At 43.1% G+C, this 19,226-nt stretch overlaps 1 protein-coding gene across 1 annotated transcript; it reads right to left on the bottom strand.

Annotated features, from left to right (window-relative positions):
- Positions 1-875: 875 nt before the first annotated feature.
- Positions 876-18,670, bottom strand: gfpt1 (glutamine--fructose-6-phosphate transaminase 1). Its single transcript, XM_071531299.1, has 19 exons — positions 18,626-18,670; positions 15,478-15,585; positions 14,582-14,689; positions 14,301-14,426; positions 13,801-13,859; positions 13,570-13,704; positions 13,422-13,483; positions 12,770-12,849; positions 12,567-12,675; positions 12,221-12,384; positions 11,079-11,174; positions 10,438-10,535; positions 10,094-10,214; positions 9,585-9,742; positions 7,124-7,238; positions 6,415-6,542; positions 5,812-5,979; positions 4,284-4,445; positions 876-3,013 (listed from the first exon to the last, which is right to left on the bottom strand). Exons 1-19 carry the CDS (start codon positions 18,630-18,632, stop codon positions 2,969-2,971), a joined length of 2,049 nt encoding a protein of 682 aa, XP_071387400.1. The 5' UTR covers positions 18,633-18,670; the 3' UTR covers positions 876-2,968.
- Positions 18,671-19,226: the final 556 nt, after the last annotated feature.

Genomic DNA, 19,226 nt, shown 5'->3' with positions numbered 1-19,226 from the left:
TGTCTTTCATGATTACACCACAGCTGCACTTGAGGCCGTTGTCGTAATTAGTCAGTGCAATGAAAGTGTTCTGAAAACTGCACTTGTTTTTACCAACAGTTTAGCCCTTTTCCTCACAGCCATGCTGAAATTCAACACATTCTTCAGGCTGACATTGCTAGGTATTCTCTCGTGTGTTGAGTTGAGACAACATGGCTGCTCAGACTTCAGAGGCGGCTGCCCCTCTAAGTCCACCTGGCCTTTATCCCAAAATCTCAAAAGCAATAGCTGCTCGCCTCTGTGGTTTCGAGGCGTCCGGTCTGTGGAGCGGTTCAAGTCAAGCTGTTCAGTGTTGCGTGCCGTGCCGGCACTCTATCGGTGTTCCCTGTCTGTTTGCACGGCCATCTTGGCCCTCGTTCAACTGGCACCGTCTGCCCTGTCAGCACTGTGTGGGTATGTCAAACCCACTGTCTCCGTTGTTCTGACTTTACGTGGATGCATCGGCCCGATGCTGTCTACCATGTGGACCGTCACTGGCTACCTGTCATCTCTCCACAGCAGCCCCTGAAGATGTCTCCTGCACCTGTAATATGACTGACAGTAACCAAAAATCATGCTTTTAGAGAAATTACTTCAGAAAACCTTTTAATTTCTATGGACCTCCAGATCTGTCTGTGATGGGATTTTTACTGTCTGCTTTATTTTAATAAAATTATTGTGAAATATTTCCTGGCTAATCTGTAATGAAGCACAATATTTGGCTATACACCCACCACCGGCTAATCATTACCAGTATTTCAGGTTGCATGGGCCGTTTCGGACCAAGACTGGCATGTACCTGCAGCGGACCTTGTCCTGTATCGCTGCACCTTCTCTGACCAAAGAAGCTCAGACACTTAAAAGAGAAGTACTTGACACTTTATTGCATCAGTTCCACTAATAAATAGTGCCCCACTCCCTCCGTAACTCAATAGTTTCCAACAGATGTTGCTGGGATTTAGTGCAGTTCCCTTGTCAATGCTTCCAGTCAAGAAACCAATTGAAAACCTGCTCATTTACTTGGGTTACTAAAGTACCTGTAACATCATTGTCCAGTTTTCCAACCAATCCTTTCACTGGCTCAGAAAAAGCTTAATATTGAAAATTAAATCCGAAGGCTATGAATAGACAGTGTGTTCCTAAATCGAAGTTAAGGCTCGATTGCGAAAGCAACATAATGTCTCAAACTAAAATATGAAAAGGAATAGAAAAAAAAAAAGAAACACAAGCAGCCTTTATCTCATCAGTACTCAGCTACATGTATATAACATCACTCTTTCCTTGGCTTATAAGACAAAAGACATTTGGGAGAGCACATATAGCTGACATCTGAATTTTTATCTAAAACAACTACAGTATGACACACTGCTGCATAACTGCATACGCCCCCTTGGGCCTTGGTGCTGGCCGCTTCAAACCACATAATCTAACAGCATTGATACATGTTTGGCTAAAAAAAACTATGCAGGATGAATGTAAAAATGTTTTGGTTTCAAACTGCCAAAGCCATTGCAAAGTATAGCGATTTTTGGTTTGACAGGACATTTTAAATGACAGTCACATTCACATTTCAAATCAAAGAGTAACTTCAGTAATATAAAACTTCTTTTATAATGTAAGAAAATGGAAAAAAAGGTAACAAAGAGAGAAATAATAGCAACAAATGGTCCCGATATTGCAATCACAGTAGTCAGGGTGGCAGGGTGTGGGTTGGCAACATGGTGCAACTTCTACTCAGGTGAGTGCCTTCATTTCATTTAAATTGCTTCCATTTGTAGTTCTACTGTTAACTGGAGACCACAAATCAGCAACAAGGTCTCTCTCTTCAGCAGCGAGGCAACTTAGGTCAGCAAAGAATCAGACAGAATTGTACACACCCAGAGATTTGGACTCAGACTGATGTACAGAAAAGAATAAAAGCAGGAGCGGCAGTGTAAACAGTATATTATCTAGAGTATATGAAATGGAGAAAAATCCTTCCCTATTCTGGTTTGCTTAGCCACTTAACAGAGCTTGATTACACTACTAACTAGGCTTACTCTAGTTAACCTATCCTATGTGTCAGTATACTGGGTCTGTACAGATAGGCTTTTGCAATCTACCCAAGAAGACAATAGCATTTTACACGGTAGTGTATTCATGAGCTTTACAATAATCCAGCTGTAGATCACCCAACTGCAATACCCTAGTCACTGAAGATGCTGTTCCTACAGTAATGGTGTGTACTTAGAAGCACGTCCAACAGAAAAGCAGACTCAAACCTGGCAGACAAACTATTTTTTACAGCACTGCAATTATGGAGAAGCAGAGTGACCTATGGCTTGGAATGATTTAAGACCGTCTTTTACTTCAAAGTGGGGTAATGACGTTTCAAATGATTAGCTGCCAAAGAAAAGTGATCCCAACACACTACAAATCATTGCACTAAAGAAAAAACGAACCAGTAACTTCAGCAAGGTCTTTTTTAACATGGACCTTCACACACACACACACACACACACCTAACTCCTCCGTCAGCCATCAGCTCCAAACTTCCCAACATGGTCAAAATAATCAGCACAAATAAACATGTAGGATTTACTCACAAGCTTTTAGCATGGCTGTGGATGATCCTTAGTCTGTCAGTTTCTACGGGTTCACGGACCCAGAGAGAGAGCAATGAAAGCATTTATTATCGATACCAGCCCAAACCTTGCCACCACTGACAAAACAACTTCTCTAACAATGATATGACAATGATGCAAAAGGTTTCTGAGAAAAGAGACAGTGAGATACAGATAATAGGTGACAGTGAGATACATAAAAGATTGCATTAAAAAGAGCCATGACACGAGACACAAAACAAGAAACTGTCTTCTCTTGGTATCTGTGTAAAGCTGCTCCAGCTCCGTCTGTTCGTGTTTTTGAATGCGTGTCCACGAGGCTTTTCTTAGGTGATGAATGGTGCGGTTCATTCCACTGTCACAGACTTGGCCAGGTTTCTGGGGCAGTCCACCTGCATTAAAATAGAAGGGATCATTTGCAAGACAGGCAAAAGTCATGCAGATGGACAACACGTACTAAAAGGCTTCTGCTGATGACAAAGTGCTACTGTCAAACTCTTAACAAAATCTTTACAAAAGCCCATTTTATTGTGTGAGCCAGTGACATGACAGCTTGACAGGACTGCTTTTATACTCCCCAAAACCTGGGCCAAAACAGTTCTCATCCCATGGACTTCATAGATACTTAGAGATACTTAAGAAGGCGGGTGGGCGTGCATTTGAAATGTGTGTACATAAATGTTTGCCTCTCCGTTAATATAGCAGCACGATGCGGCACGATCGCCAGTCGTCTTTCCATTACTCAAAAAGAACAGCTAACTGGGCCATCCTGTCTGGAAGTCTCTCCGAACCACTTTACAAGTAGCATCAACACTGGCTATGTTTACATGCAGAGTAACCCGGCTATCGGCCATACACCGGTTAAGCTGTTTGCATTGACTTTTGAACTTTTGATACAAAGCCAGCAAAAAAGTATGAAAAGGTATAAGTGCCAGCTACCTCCTCTCTCTTTGCCTGTAGGTTACTTCTAATACAGGGGAAAGTAGTGATGATCCCAATAATAATAGTAATAGTAAGTACTGCTTGCCTCCGTGTTTTTTGTTGGCGTCAAAATGTACCAATAACGGTGTGAGAGTGTGAGTTTGCGCACATGGCGAAACCCCACGGTGAAAGGACTAAGATGTTTACATGTCATAGTAACGCGTTTAACATTGGAGTAAGCCAGGCGTCTTAACCGTGTTTCCCATAATTGGAGTTTGAGCTTAAGTGGGTTATTCTAACAGTCACAGTGTTTACATGTTTCGGCCCAAAATCGGGTTACTTGAGTAACCGGGCATGTAAACACTCTCTGTGCATGTAAACATAGCCATTGTTGTTCATCTGGGCCATGGTTCCCATTGCCTTCGAGCAGCTCAGGGTTACGGTGCCAGATAAGCAGTGACACTGGGGCTACACAATTCATTGTATATACTCATATATTGTGATTTTAGTTTCCACAGTTAATAAATTGTAGAATATTGGCATATTAGCAACATTGAAATTGAAATTTAGAATGCCCACTGTGGCTGAAAAGTCAAGATGTTGACATAAGATGCAAAAATGTGCAGCAAAATATCTGTTTGTCGAGTCAAGACACAAATAATTCTGATCACAGTAACTGGCAAAACAGTCTGGATCTTCATTTTTATCGGTAACGGTGGAGCCTGAGGTGGCAGTACTCACGTCGAAGCCTCGGAGGACGGCCAGGTGGAAGGACAGCAGCTGCAGAGGGATGACGCTCAGGATGCCCTGGAGACAGTCCACGCAGTGAGGCACTTTGATGGTGCGGCTCGAGTTCTTGATGGTCTCGTAATCGTCTTTGTCGCAGATGACGATGGGGCGGCCCTGTGAATTGAACAAACGGTTTTAGGTTTCTAGCGCGGCATCTGTCGCCTCGCTCCTAAACCTGGATCTGGGTCTTAATAAAGCTGAATCTGATACTTCTGAGCTCTCTCCTGAAAAATACCTGCTTTTTTTTTCAAAAATTTGGCTTTCACACCTCCAAAGTCCACATCTGCTGCAGATTACTAACAGTAATGATGTCACGCAGAAACAACTCCTCCCTTGTATTTATTGAGATGAATGGATCAGAGGACTGTGAAAACAAAACTAATCTGAAAACTGTACTTTGTCACCCAATGTTCAGGGTTTGAAGTGTCTTATTTAAAATGGAAATATCACAAATTTAACTTAAATTACTGAACATTATACCTATACCCTGGGACAGTTTAGTCTGTTTAATGAATCTGGTCTCCCATAGCCAGAAACAATAAAGAGCTTTGTACAGCCCCATAGAGAATGAATTGGGAAACAAGTAAAAGTAAAAATGACAGTGAAAAAATGTTTCTTTGGATAAGCGCAGATGTTATGGTTCACATTGATAGCACTACAAAAGCATACAACTCATTTGGATGTTCAAAATTCAGACAAATGAATTCACAAAGTCACTCTTCAATTCATTGTCAAAGGAAGAGCTACAAGCTGTACACTGGCGCATCATCACAGATCAGTTCTTGAGTTGTGACAGAGTTTGTTCCCTAAGGCCTAAATATGAATCGTGAATAGTGCTATGAAGAAGTGTTTCATAGCAGCTCAGGCAGTGAATTAATTAATCTGGAGGGTCCATCACTTAGGTTTACATGGTTACCATGACAACAGCATCAGCTATGAAGTGAAACATGACATCGTAACAACCAGATGGAAAGTGCTGGGACAAATAACACATTTCAGGGCAGCGGCGACACGTTGTATGAGACGCAGCGGCAGCTAATGGAAAAGCGAAGAAAAAGTGGATAGCCAAGTCCATCCCAATCAAAGATGCACTGTGGGAATGTTTGAGGTCACAAGTAATTTTGGTGAAACAAATACAACCATCATAATAACATGGCTGATGACACTATATAGTTTCAATTTGTAGCAATTAGGGTGTAAACACAAACATTCCCCTTTAATATTTCCCAAAAAATGTCAGCATGTGTTAAAATAGACAATGCTTACAATGCTTACATCGTCTTACTCGTATGTGGCTACAACTGTTAGCTCATAGTACATCTTCTAATCAGATAGGTGTTATTATTGTATTTTCTATTTATAGCCAATTCTTTGCTGCTGCAATGACCTAGTTTCTCCTCAGTTTTATGGTGACAGCAAGCCTTTTCAATCTGACGTGGGTTTACGGAGGTTATTTGGGAGGTGTGTGTGTAGCTCGTACCTGGCGGGCCACAACTTGCTGCAGGGCGTTCTGACACTTGATGTAGGTGTGGTCTCTCATGATGATCATGATGACTGGCATGAGCTTGTCTATCAGGGCCAGCGGACCGTGCTTCAGCTCCCCGGCCAGGATGCCTTCCGAGTGCATGTACGTGATCTCCTTGATTTTCTACACGGAGGGATGGGGGGTATCACAGGTTAAGAAAATCAATACCCATTTATGGGGACTTTATTGATGTACATTTATACAGCACTGACCCAAAAAGGAAAACTATTTGTCTACTTTTAAGGTCAAAAGCTCATGACTAGGGCTTATATCTCAAAACAACAAAAATTATACCCATAAATGCCATTAAACGATAAGGGGAGGAATTTGTTCAAAAGCTCAATTATTTGGTATTATTTTTCTATAACCCTCCAGAAACACTTGGCTTATCACTAACATAAGGGTCATAAATACAAAACTTGTGGCCAAATAATTTCAAATTCCACTGATTGATATCTATAATAATAATAATACGAGAGACGTTTTCAGTGTTCAGATCCAAAGAGAAATGAATAACTTCAGGAAGCTGGGACAGAGAGGAAGGGTTGACTGGCTCACCAGCGCTCCTTCCAGGCAGGTAGCATAGTGGTAGCCTCTGCCCATGATCAGCACACTCTTCTGCTGGTACAGCTCTGCTGCCAACTTCTGGATCTCATCATCCAAACTGAGAACCTCCTTAATCAGGTCTGACAGAGAGACACAACGGAGAAACAGGTTATGATTGAGCACTACTTAAAAAGTTGATACGAGGAATATTTTAGCAACAAAGACTTAAAATATTGCAATTCGATTAGTCTTCTGAAGTTACTTCTTCAAATCAAACATCACTGACAGATACTGTCAGCATACTGCTGTTGACAAATGCTGAAGCTGGACTGGTTAGGAATATAATGTGGGGCAGGGAGGAGGCCTGAGCAGAGTAGCCAGACATTCCTCATTAGTTTGCCATTGGGGACACCCCATCATATGCTTTAGATCCAGAGGAGCATGCCAGGGCCCAGAGCCAACAGCTAGTTCTCCCTCTCTCTGCTCGCTCCCTCTCTCTGTGATCCCTCTCTCATCACAGATCAGCTTCTTCTTCCAAGCAGATTGTTTGAAAAAACAACAGAGCTGAAACAGGCTCTGGGGGCCAGCAAATGAGACCTTAGCTGCATTTTCTCTTTTGTCTAAGAGGCGGTTTTCCATCCCTATACATTATAATCTCACATGTGATCAGGATTTCCCTGATGGGACCAGAATGCTCGTCTGTATGCGAGGCTTGATTTACCTGGCAGCACTCTCAGGCCCTGGATGATCTCACGTCGTCGTGGCTGCATGGAAATCCTGTCGTCACACATCAACAGCGCAAACATGATCAGGGCCACAAACTGACTGGTGTAGGCCTGCGGAGCAGCAAAACAAACACAGAGAATATGTGGTTACTGATGTTTACATAGATAAGCATGGAGAGGTGGAGCTAAGCAGGACTAACATGCTAGCGAGGTACACACTCGCTCACCGTTTAGATCAATGGTGAACCAAATCTAAACATCTTTATGTATTTTTATGCATGGCTTTTACACATTCGGCTGCCTCCACTGTCGGCCAATTTGTAAAGCCAAATACAACTCAGTCACCTGATTATATACTAAAGGCATGATAATTTTCCTATCTTGGGAAAAAGATAGCAAAACTAAAAAGCAACAACCAGATCCCAACTTCAGCTTGCCTTTCAGTAGAGTTTGAGGAGCCTGAGCCTCTTGTCCGCCTGTTTTGATAGTGAACTTTGTCTCCAGCTAATAATGTGCACCAGATGAGAAGTGGAAGGAGAGGTGGGTGTAAGTATACGCCAGGCAGCATTAGACTGCATGGAGCGCATCCCATCAAGTCAGAAAGGCCATTCTCTGATAATTCTGGAAAAGTCACTGCTCACAACATCAACACATCTGAGACTCGATGCCTGCTGTCATCATCGCCCACCCTCTCTCTCTCTGTCCCTTCACCCTTCATCTCGGAGCACGTTTGGAGGCCTTCCATGCCCATTTGGGAGATTTAATCAGTGTTCAAGAGAAGCCAAGTCATTTCACGGGACCCTCTGGACTCAGAAATGCCAGTATCTTGGGCCAGGGAAATGGCTGTAAAGCCTTTACACAGTTATTTTCCCTGACAACACACTAACCACAGCCCCTCAGAACTCTGACAGTCTATGGCGTCAACTCAGTTGTGGCAACATATTTAATCCACATAGTAAACTCTGGTGCTTTTCTGTGTTCATGTCGCCATCTATATAGTGCCCAATGAAGTGTGTTTCATGCAGAACATGTCAACTGTTACGCTAATGATGACACCCTTAAACAAGGTTGAAACACAAACAACCTCCTCTCAAACAGAAACAGTTGCGCACTAGAAAATAAGACTCATAACCCTGTAAATTCCCCCTGGATACTGTCACATAGTTCACTAAGGCCGTCTTCCATTTGCTGTCAATGGACCAGCAGCAGGATTTGCCTTTTGACGGCATCAAAGTCTTTTGCCTCTGGCTTGGGGAGACTTATTCCATGTTTATAAATCTTGAGTATGATCATAGGAACAGGGAAGGAGTTCAATTTTCTCTTCCAATTAATAAAAAAAAGCTATAATTAGCCTAAAATAAAGTTAATAGAAGCAAATGGAGTGATTTGGAGTCATTTAGCAATTGGGTGCGATGCATTCCCTCCTGTGATTTGATGAGCTGGGCTGTGCAGCACTTGGTTGCGCTGGGTGTGGGTGTGTGGCCCAGCCAGCCAAGCAGTAAATGATGGCGTCTCCGAGGCGTGCTCTGGTCTCCAGGCTCTCTGCTCTGGGGCTTTGGAGCAGCACAAAGCCGGCTGAGCCAAGCCCAAGGGCTGGGCCAGGGAGGGACCTGCTCCATTCTCTCTCCGCTCACTAGCTAGGACTCGGGCTCTGCTGCTTTTCTCCTCTTCACTCTCCTCCCGAGTCTTGTCTGGCAAACCCTTTTAGCTTCGAGTGGGGGGGATAGAGGGAGAAAACCATGGATCCCGACTTTACATGGCTAGAGATGAGAATATCAGGCTTCTTCAACTCCCCATGGGACCAGTGTGGAGGAATATGGCCGCTTCCAAGGGGGCGGAGCTAGTCACACAATGAAGTTTTCACTGGGATTTCATTCAGTGTCAGTGGGGTTGAGTGCGTTTATGAGATGATGCAAGAATATTCTGTCCAGCTCCTTTAGATTCGATATTGACATAAAAATACATGCCAGTGTTTAATATTGGTGTGAATTTATGTTACAATAACTATAACTGAGCAGTTACACAGACCGATGCAAAAATTTCCCCTGGACAGTCACGTCTGTGGCAGCAACTTGACAATGAGACAGCTGCATTCATCTCCAATACCACAAATGGGATCTGAGCAGCTGAGACACTAAAGAGTGGGACAGAAGAAAATTCCCCTGCCCCAGCCCTTCAGCCTGGCTCCTGACAGAGGACAAATATTCCCTTCTGAATAGAGATATTTCCCAGATATTCCAACCTGCTGGAGTATCCCCCCCTCTTCCCACCATAGAAACTGTTCAGGACAGAGGATGGAGAGGGGAAAGTGTATCGTTTCAGCCGCTGAGGGCGTATGAGACTGGTGTGTGCAGAATGGTAAAGACATTAGGATGTGTAAAGTCTATAAGCCATCAGAGCTAAAGTCATGAAAGCTGACTGAGTGAGGTAACCGGAGCTGTGGCGCTCGCGGCTCACCTTGGTGCTGGCCACTCCGATCTCCGGCCCGGCGTTGATGTGCACCCCGCAGTCGGTCTCCCTGGAGATGGAGCTGCCCACTGTGTTGGTGACGCCCACGGTCAAAGCCCCTCGCTCCTTACAGTAGCGCAGGGCCATGAGGCTGTCTGCCGTCTCCCCTAGAAGACGGTGAAATGATGATGCTGATTTATTAGTCTGTTAGGAAATCATACTGGGATCAGATTTGAAACAGCGGAACACAAAACACATGGCAAACCACAGAAATAGCATAAACAACGTTGGGAAAAAAAATGCAAATTTACAAGGCTACAACGCAGTAGATTAGGCACAGTGTTTACTCATTCAAGACTCAACTGGATAGCAAACACTCAATAGCTAAAGGAGGCTCAAACAAAGCAGGAGGCAAAATGACTCAGGAAGAATCTGAGTGGCAGTTCTTTGGGGTGGAAAGTGAGGGACAAATAGGGAATGTGCAGTAGATCAAGTCCAGACGGCAGCGCTCTCCCCACCTGACTGGCTGATAAAGAAGCAGACGTCGTCTCGGAAGACGGGCGTGTTCCTGTCCAGGAAGTCGCTGGCCAGCTCCACCATGACAGGCAGCTCGGTGAGCTCCTCCAGGACCTGGCGGGTCTGGGGAAGGAACGCAGCGCTGCTCAGCATCATCGTATGAAACAAGCCAGTCTAGCCGGGAGCAGAGAATGTGCCAGCACACAAGCCTCGCACCTGTGTCCACATACAGCCATGACATTTCCTACTGGTTTTTCTACACTGCTGATGGAATCAATGTGGATGGTGAAAGAGACATGTTTCCATGATGGTCTGATTAAAAAAAAAAAAAATAGCGGTTACTCACCGCAACCCCGGCATGGTAGCTGGTGCCGCAAGCAATAAGGATGAGACGTCGACACCTCTGGATCTCTTTGATGTGGTCCTTCAGTCCACCCAGTGTCACTGAATAGCAAACAAAACAGTCAATCCATCATTCTCCTCAACCACGTTCCACCTCATTAAAAAGGGACACAAAGAACCGATGACTGTGCTGAGAAAGAATGTTTTAACACAACAGGTAATTTTTGCACATTTTGTGTTTCCAGAATTATATATTATTATTATTAAAGCTAATAGAGAAAGGCATTTATGCTGATTTCAGCCTTTGTGTTAAAGGTAAGATCAATATGCCATATGCAGTGATATGCTGGCAGTAGAAATTCAGCGAGTTAATAATTCATTCTTGCGTGTTTATTCTTTGAGACACGCTGAACTGAACTGTGGGTGGTTGAGCATATTTTTGAGCAAAATGCATGAAGGAAAAGACAAGCCGAATAAAAGAGACCTGTTGGCATTGTAAGAGGCTATTAGACTTGGCAATTCTAGTGTTATGAATGTGTAAAATGTGAAGGTGGAAAATGGGACAGGGTGGAAAATGGTGTAGTTACAAGCCGTGCTATTCCATTAATGCTCCACTGTGAAAACTGAACAGACCACCTCTCTAACCTGTGTTGTTGTCAAAGTTGACTCTTCCTCTCATGGTGTTGACCACAGACTCTGGCTGCTCAAAGATCTCCTTCTGCATGAAGGAGCTGTAGTTGCCTGTGGAGGCAGGATCAGAAATCAGGGCACATCCCCAAAACCATTAAAAAGGTAAATGCCTCTTAAGAACACAGTGATGGAGTTTTTATAAAGTGCGAGCCCACATGAGGCCGTTTGAAAAGGGTATTGTTGACACACATTAAGCTCCTGAAAAAGCAAACCACAAACTCCTGCAAGAGCAAAGACGTGACAATGTAGTGATAATCCAGCTTTTTGGAAATGTAGGGAGTTAAAAAGATAAATGCAGTCTTTCTGCAACTAGCTTTTTTTTTTTTTTTTTTTTTTTTTTTTTTAAATTCAGCCCCACTGCATAACTCATCTCTTAAATTAAGGAAAACAAACATGAGGCATCGGGAAGATAGTGTTTTTCCACCAATAACCAATTGTGACAGTGAAATATGCGAGTGTTTTTCGGCCTGCCTCTGACAGCAATTTGGGTCATGCGAATTAGGTTATTCAGCAGAATGGCTCCAGAAGTTGAGACCGAGGAGAGAGGCTGTGTAATGACAGGACCACAAAGGAATGTCTCCAGTCCAGCCAACATCAGTTTACCTCTGCCCTCTGCTGGATCGCCGCGGAAGAGGCAGAGGAGGTGCAGGAAATAGAAAATTCAGTTTGGATTAAGTTTGTTTTAACAACACTGGTACAGAGGGTGGGGGGTTAAAGTCCCCCGCTGGGACCAGGCCGCCTCACTTTGAACATGGCATCTTCCCTGGGGGTGTGAGTGATCCAGGCAGGGGTCGTAACTACCTGGCTGTGAACGACAAGGGACGGCCTCAAGGCTGGAGGTCGACAACCACCTCAGCAATATAACAAAAGCAGTCTTCATCGACATCTGCACAATAATAACAGGGTTCGGGACAAAATTATAGGGCAGGGTACCAATGAGCTGTTCACACATATGGCCGAAGTAATTATCTAAAGTGGGGAGAAAATATGACCACCCTTGTGTGGGATACACCTGGCAGGAGGGTCAAACCGGTTGACAGAGCAGCTGCTCACGGCAAACAGCGGGGTTCAATCCCAGAGTTCGACCCTCTGCTCACCCTTCATGATCTGCTGCAGCTCCATCTGCAGGGTCTGGATGGCGCGGGCGGGGTGGTCTCCGACCGTGCGCTTTATCCTGTGGATGGACAGCCGCCCGTCCGTCACGGCGGCCACGTCATCGTCCTCCAGGAAGATCACCCGGTTGGTGTGCTCGATCACTGCGCTGCAAGCCACATCAAAGAGTTCATTTACACTCCACAAGGCTGAGCTGCTTTAAGAGGCAGCGTAGGATAAGATAAGATGATGAAGACAATGATTCCCCCCGTGGGGAAATTGGGTAACATGTCTTGGGCTAATGAGTGAACTGTGAAAAGGTGGTTGGAGAGTATAAATGTAGACACTGACCTGGCATCAGAGGCAAAGTAGTACTCCACTGCTTTCTCATCCACAGGGAACAGGCAGGTGTCCTGGTCCATCCTGGGCAGGGTAGTGCAGCTTTTCTTGTCTTTACCAGCTGGGGGGAAAAACAAAGATAAACTGGGGCTCAGTAACACTGATACAATAAAATCTGAGGAAATTAGAGAGTAAAAACGCAGATTCAAACGTACAGGAGCGGTAGAGGATAGGAATATGATCTGTGGACAGCTTGTGATCACTCTTCACTCCAATCAGCAGAGGACCTCCCCTCCTGGATTAAAACACCAGAGGAAATAGACTTTATGTTACATCGTGTCTTGATTGATGATTCTGCAATAATGAAATCATTACATGCAGCAGGGTATCTGCAGGTTTCCTATTGCATACCGAGTAGTTTGATGAAGCGCGCCTATATTGCCCTGAATGCAATGAAGCGTTTGTTTTTTTTATCTGCAGGTTTCAGAAAGCCAATACTCAATTTAAAAACGAAATTAAAAAAAAACGCTGGCAAAACAAGCCTATTTCTGAATGAACATAGCTGATGAAAGTGCTGAAACTAGAAACTGGTATTGTAAGAAAAAGGACACCAGGAAATCTGTTGTTAAGGGACATGAAGTCCAATTGTGTTTAGTAAAGCAGATACAGTGGGGAAAGAAAACAACAAAAACATACACTGCATACACTGTTCTGTAGGTAGACATGCAGCACAAAGATGTCATAGCCCGGTGAAAAAAATAAGACTTTTTCAGACTTTTTAAAGAACTGACAGATACCCTGATCCACATTTAGAAGAAACAACAGCTTTAGTTTTTGTTTAGTTTTAATGGAGCAGTGGAAGTGTACCTGGTGCCAACTGCCTCCCCGGGGTAATGGACGCTTTTGAAGACCAGGGCAAAAGCTCCCTCCTGGCAGATGGAAGCACAAACACATCAGAGAGGCTTTTATCTGCCAACCACTTCACAAAGAGCACTGTGCATGAGAAGGCCCTTACCAGCTGCTGGGTCACCCTCTCCACCAGAGTGGCGAAGCTGATGTCATCACTCTCCCGGTTGTCGTACATGTACTTCACCAGCTTGGCGATGGTCTCCGTATCCGTCTCTGACTCAAACTCATAGCCTTTGCTCTCCTGCGGAAATGGAGTGAGACAGTAAGTGCTGACTATGTGTCATATCTAAGGTTGATTTAAAAAAACAACAACTTCCAAATGAATATAACTGCTCACCAGGAATTTCCTCAGGTCTTTGTAGTTGGTGATAATTCCATTGTGAATGACAATGAACTCTGCAAACCATAAAGATAAAGATAAAGATCACAATATACCTTAATATATCACCAGCTTTTTTTTGTTTTAGCTATGTAATTGTAATTTCTATGCTATGAAACAGCTCAGTCTATATTAGCGGACATTCACCACTGTCTCCTAAAGCCAGCATTTCTCTTGCAAACTAATTTGTGATTCACACTGACCCTACAGCTCTACAGAGAATGAACTAGAAAAGACAGAAAGAGAGGCTGTGACAGTAGCAAGGGTCATCCTCTAGGGATTAGGAAACATTTTATAATTGGGAAATGTCTGCTAACAGTGAATAAAATATTAGAGCTGATTTGGATGCAAAGATCTGAACAAATACAATATGATTCCATAAAGTCAGTCTCAGATTAACATGTAAAATCGAGTGTAGAGTATTACTGAAAGTGATTTGTATCATCAACACAACTGACCATTGTTCTTGTCAGACCTCTGTGGGTGGCTGTTTACTGGGCTGGGTGCACCATGGGTGGCCCAGCGGGTGTGAGCAATGCCGAGGTGAACGTCGAATTCCACATCCAGGTCAATATCCTGCTGTTCTGTTGGTTGCACACAAACACAAGACAGACAATAATCAGATTCTTGATTGTATCTCAGTATACAGATGAAATTCAGGGCTTCATTGACCAACGTTTGATTCTTGTCATTTGGTTTAGATCGCTTCATCTCAACTCAAATCTTAAATGATGCTTACTGTTGATCTCCTCATCAAGAGCCTTCACTTTTCCACGCTGCTTGATCAGCTGGATGAACTTGGCATTTGATTCCCATTCCTTGCCGTTCCCGCCATCAATTCCCACACCTAATAAAAAGCAAAAAATTAAGAATTGCAAGAAATTTCTAAAACATCTTCAAAGTGATTCACATTATAGTATTGGACAATCAACAGGTTCAAACAGTATTTTCCAATTCCAAACACTCATGCCACTACTGCCCTGCATATGCACTGTATACAGTATGAACCTAAAAATCCTCAACCATGGTGGCAGTCACACCACTTTGCATCTGCATATATATATAAATCTATCACTTGTTTCTTGGTCAATGATCTTATGTGAAAACAGAGCTCCAACATTAAATGGTGCTACAATAGCCTGCTGACCTGAATGAAACGCAAATGGAGCCAACTTAAGTCAGTAAAAGTGCTGCACCACAAAATGATAATGGTTAGTTCAATAATTCATAGGGACAGTGCAAAGAAGTCTCGCTATTTATTCCTTACAGGCTATATCGAAAAAACAGTGTGACTGATAAAGAAGATTATTAGCCTGGTTAATAGGCTGTTACAATAAATGTAAGTATATAAGGGCTTGAAGGGAACAGTTCCACGCTTAATTACAATCATATTTAGTAAGGGACAATGAATACGGTACAGTGTCAGTCATTCATACATTCTAAAAACACCTAAATCAAAGAAGAAAGGGGACAGCAATTAGATTGAAAACAGAGTATAAAGGGGACACAAACTTCAAGGCCTTATCAGATTAACTACCATGCAGGCCTGCAGTCAGACAGTGAGGGAGAGTGAGGGAAAAGGAGCTGATAAACATGCCAGCGGGGAGTGTGTTGTTGATATGAGGATTTTCTCACCAGCAGAGTCATAGCCCCGGTACTCCAGACGCCGCAGGCCTTTGAGCAGGATCTCAAGGATCTCACGGCGAGTCCTTGGCACGTGGTAATTCAGATAGGCAAATATTCCTAGGGAGAGGAAGACAGAGGTAATCTGTTTAAGTCAAGATTCTAAGTCAGGGGTTCCCAAACCTTTTCACATCCCGGATCCCCCAATAGATCTACATTAGACCATGGATCCTGTTCTATAAAATTTTAACATTTGTCCTGTGGAACCCCATCAAAGAACATTTTGTTATTAGATATGACTTGATACAGAATTATATAACTGTATTTACTGTAGGTGAAGTGATACCAACAGGGTGAAGAGTGAAACCAATGAGCAAAACAGTCATTCTTATACATACATTCTCTCATTGTGCTCACTTCTAGGAAATGAAATAATAGTGAAATTAAACTATTGCTCATTTTTCCGTGGACCCCCTGGAATTGCCTCAAGGACCCCACTGCTCTAGGTCTACTGAGGCAATATTATAGAATTTACGTACCACCCAACCTGAGAATGTCCAATAATAGGAACAAATTAAAAAAAATGATGACAGCAATAAAGACGTCACCCTGCCTGACTGCTGGAATCAAGCCACATTATTCACTGATGTCAACCACTACTATTTAGGACGTCAAAGAAAAAGGACAATGGGCACAGCAGGAGAAACCAGTCTGACAGGGGGAGTGACTCCTCTGGGGGAAAACAGATTTGGTTCTCGGTTATGGCAGTAAGACTTGACTGGAAACAATGGAGTATATCTATGGAGTAAGCCTTTCGCAAGCTGACATCCCTGACTGAGGGAATGGATGTTATCTGACCAACCAGAACCTGTAAAGCAGGTAAAGGGAAGCGGCCTTCACACAATGACAAATCCCAAACATGATGTTCTGGTTTTGGTCTTGTGTAAGAAACCTATACAACAACTAGGCTATGACTACATAGCAATATAGCATAGTGATTATCTTGTGAGATCTCAAGAGCTGCTTCATTTGAATGTGTACAATAAATAAACCACCCAAAGCATTAGGGCTGCAACTAACGATTATTTTCATTGTCGATTAATCTGTCGATTATTTTGTCGATTAATCGATTAGTTGTTTGGTCTATAAAATGTCAGAAAATGGTGAAAAATGGCGATCAGTGTTTCCCAAAGCCCAAGATGACGTCCTCAAATGTCTTGTTTTGTCCACAACCCAAAGATATTCAGTTTACTGTCATAGAGGAGTAAAGGAACCAGAAAATATTCACATTTAAGAAGCTGGAATCAGAGAATTTTGTCTTATTTTTCTTAAAAAATCTCAAGCCGATTAATCAATTATCAAAATAGTTGGCGATTAATTTAATAGTTGACAACTAATCGATTAATCGTTGCAGCTCTACAAAGCATCATCTTCACCTTAAACAATCTTTTTTTCCCCTTCATGTGATGTGATCTGGCCAATGATCTACCTAACATATAACAAATATATTCATGTTTCAGATTTCTGAAGAGCTTTGCGACTATCTAAACCTATTGTATCACAAGTATATCTACTGTACTTTAGTGTTTAGTGTGTACAAACATTAAAATGTATAAATCGTTTCAAGCTTGTAAATACACTAAGAATGCATCTTAAGCTGTCACATACTGCTAGGCCTCATCTTTGTATAAAGAGCTCTGTAAATCAATTTGAGGTTGACTAATGTATCCAATCTCATCAAATAGGCTTTTTGTTTACATTTGGATTATTCAATGTGTCTTTAAACTTTATCCTACAATCAAAGTAAACAATGACAAACATTTAGTAAAGCAGCCACGTAGACCAAAGAAATGATTACACAATGTTTAGAGCTTGTAGACTACAGTCCAACAATAATAGGCCAACATAAATCGAAGCTGCATCACATCACATCAATGACAAAATCCAGCAATAAGTAGTAGTTCTTTGGTATGTGCAATTTGTCCAATATCTTTATCCAGTGAACAACGACCTAGTGACATGAGGGTCACCTTATTTGGTCATTGCTTTGAAAGGGGAGCCATCAAATGCAGCCTTATAACACAGCTAAGAGCTGACGGATAGATGCTAATTCAGAGGCAGAATACACTGAATGCTACATGGTTCAACAGAGGATCCATTCAGAATAGGTGGAGGGCTGGAGGGATGAGGACGGCAGCAGAGTCGAATCGCCAAAGGAAAGTGGGCGCAGAAACAAGGCTCACCTTTGTTTATGAAGGGAGTGAGACGGTAGGAAAAATAAAGTTAACCTGTGCAGAAGGCCCACCATGCCAACCCCCGCTAAATTACATCTTACTGTAGCTGCTGCTGTAAGGAGAACAGCAGCTATTTCGGTGTCCCAAGAGTTAAGTGTGTCTGGTCTAGGTTACTCAGAGATTGGAGTGACATTGATGGGAGACAGGGAAGCCGCTATCAGTTAAGACTGTGTGAGAGAGTGAGGGTTACTAGCAAAGCGTCTCAACCATTTCCCACAACTGATAGTGTTCAAACAAATTATTTTCCGGGTGGTTTCTCTACACATAAAACGATGCGCACATTGTGACAGTGTGAGTGCTACATCCATCCAGTGGACACTCCTGTCCACTTTTCTATATTTCAGCTCGGAAAGCAGGAGGAAGTCGCCAGATATCTGATTCTGAACAAATAGTGACTGTATTAACCGGTAATCCATCACTTATATCAACAACCCGCAGAGACAAGGGTCTGCTGGAAAGTTACAAGATCATCCGGAGATGGGCGTAACGTGAATACAAGCAGCTAGCTGGCGTTAGCAGGAAGCAGCTCGGCATTGACGGCTTTCCGACATCAACTTAGCGTTAGACAGACCCAATAACAAATCGCACAGATAGCAGGCACAGTGAAACGATACACTTATGTACTGTTTTTGCCTAACAGCATCAGCAACACTAGCTACAGCTCGCTAACTCGGGTTAGCCACCCCTAGCTAATTCCAAATGACTTGAGCTGAGTCTGGGGGATGAAACGTAATGTAATGATGCGATACATCGTACCAGTATTTACAATTCAATTCCAATGAGCTGGGGAGCGAGATATAACCCGCCCCTTGACTAACGTTTGGTAAAATGCTATGAATGCAGATTATATTGAATGCAATACTCACCACACATGTCTACACTTTGGTTGCCAGTTACTGCTGCTCGGTTAGTTCCGCATCTGGGAACTCCTGTCACGTAAGCTCCGCCTCCTTACAATTTCATTGAATCAGAGCCAGGGGTCGACTTCAACGCGCTCGTGCGATTGGTTCATTGGCTCTGTCAATCAAGTTACACCTACCGACGCAGACTCTTCTGACGTGGCATGAGCAGGATGCAGATCCGTGGGCAGGCACCACCGATGCGTCCAGGGGAATCTGGCGCACCAAGACACCGGCATATTTTCTTGTGACCTAAAATAAACACCACTTCACAATAGGAGGCGTATGCTCACTGCCAACTGCAAGTGTTGACACTAAATAATGTTCTGTGGAAAATGGGATTGCTGGAAATATTTACAACAGTATGGTTAAAGAGTCTTATAATATAAAAGATAGCCTACCATCTAGTTCAAAAGTTTAACAGAATTGGATTTTGGCATAGTATAGAGAAGCTAAAACCTCAATGCTGCTTACTGTACACAAACGTTGCAATTTCAATGTCATTTACTATTGAAAAATCGTATAATCAATGGAAATCTATGAACTCCTTTGGTTAGAGGACAATACT

The sequence above is a fragment of the Centroberyx affinis genome, unplaced genomic scaffold (genome assembly GCF_046629955.1).
Source record: "Centroberyx affinis isolate AG114_WGS23_722 - 3 ecotype Tasmania unplaced genomic scaffold, CSIRO-AGI_Caff_v1 ptg002062l_1, whole genome shotgun sequence".
Taxonomy (NCBI): Eukaryota; Metazoa; Chordata; class Actinopteri; order Beryciformes; family Berycidae; genus Centroberyx; species Centroberyx affinis.
The sequence above is the reverse complement of the archived record's forward strand: the minus strand, read 5'-3'. Positions and strand labels throughout refer to the sequence as shown.

What these genes read in the sequence shown, in the direction of transcription:
- gfpt1 (XM_071531299.1), bottom strand. An exon ending in CCGGGGCTATGACTCTGCTG is followed by an intron (nt 14,690 to 15,477) that starts GTGAGAAAATCC and finishes GCTTTTTATTAG; the next exon opens with GTGTGGGAATTGATGGCGGG. An exon ending in CCTGCCTGGAAGGAGCGCTG is followed by an intron (nt 5,980 to 6,414) that starts GTGAGCCAGTCA and finishes CCCTCCGTGTAG; the next exon opens with AAAATCAAGGAGATCACGTA.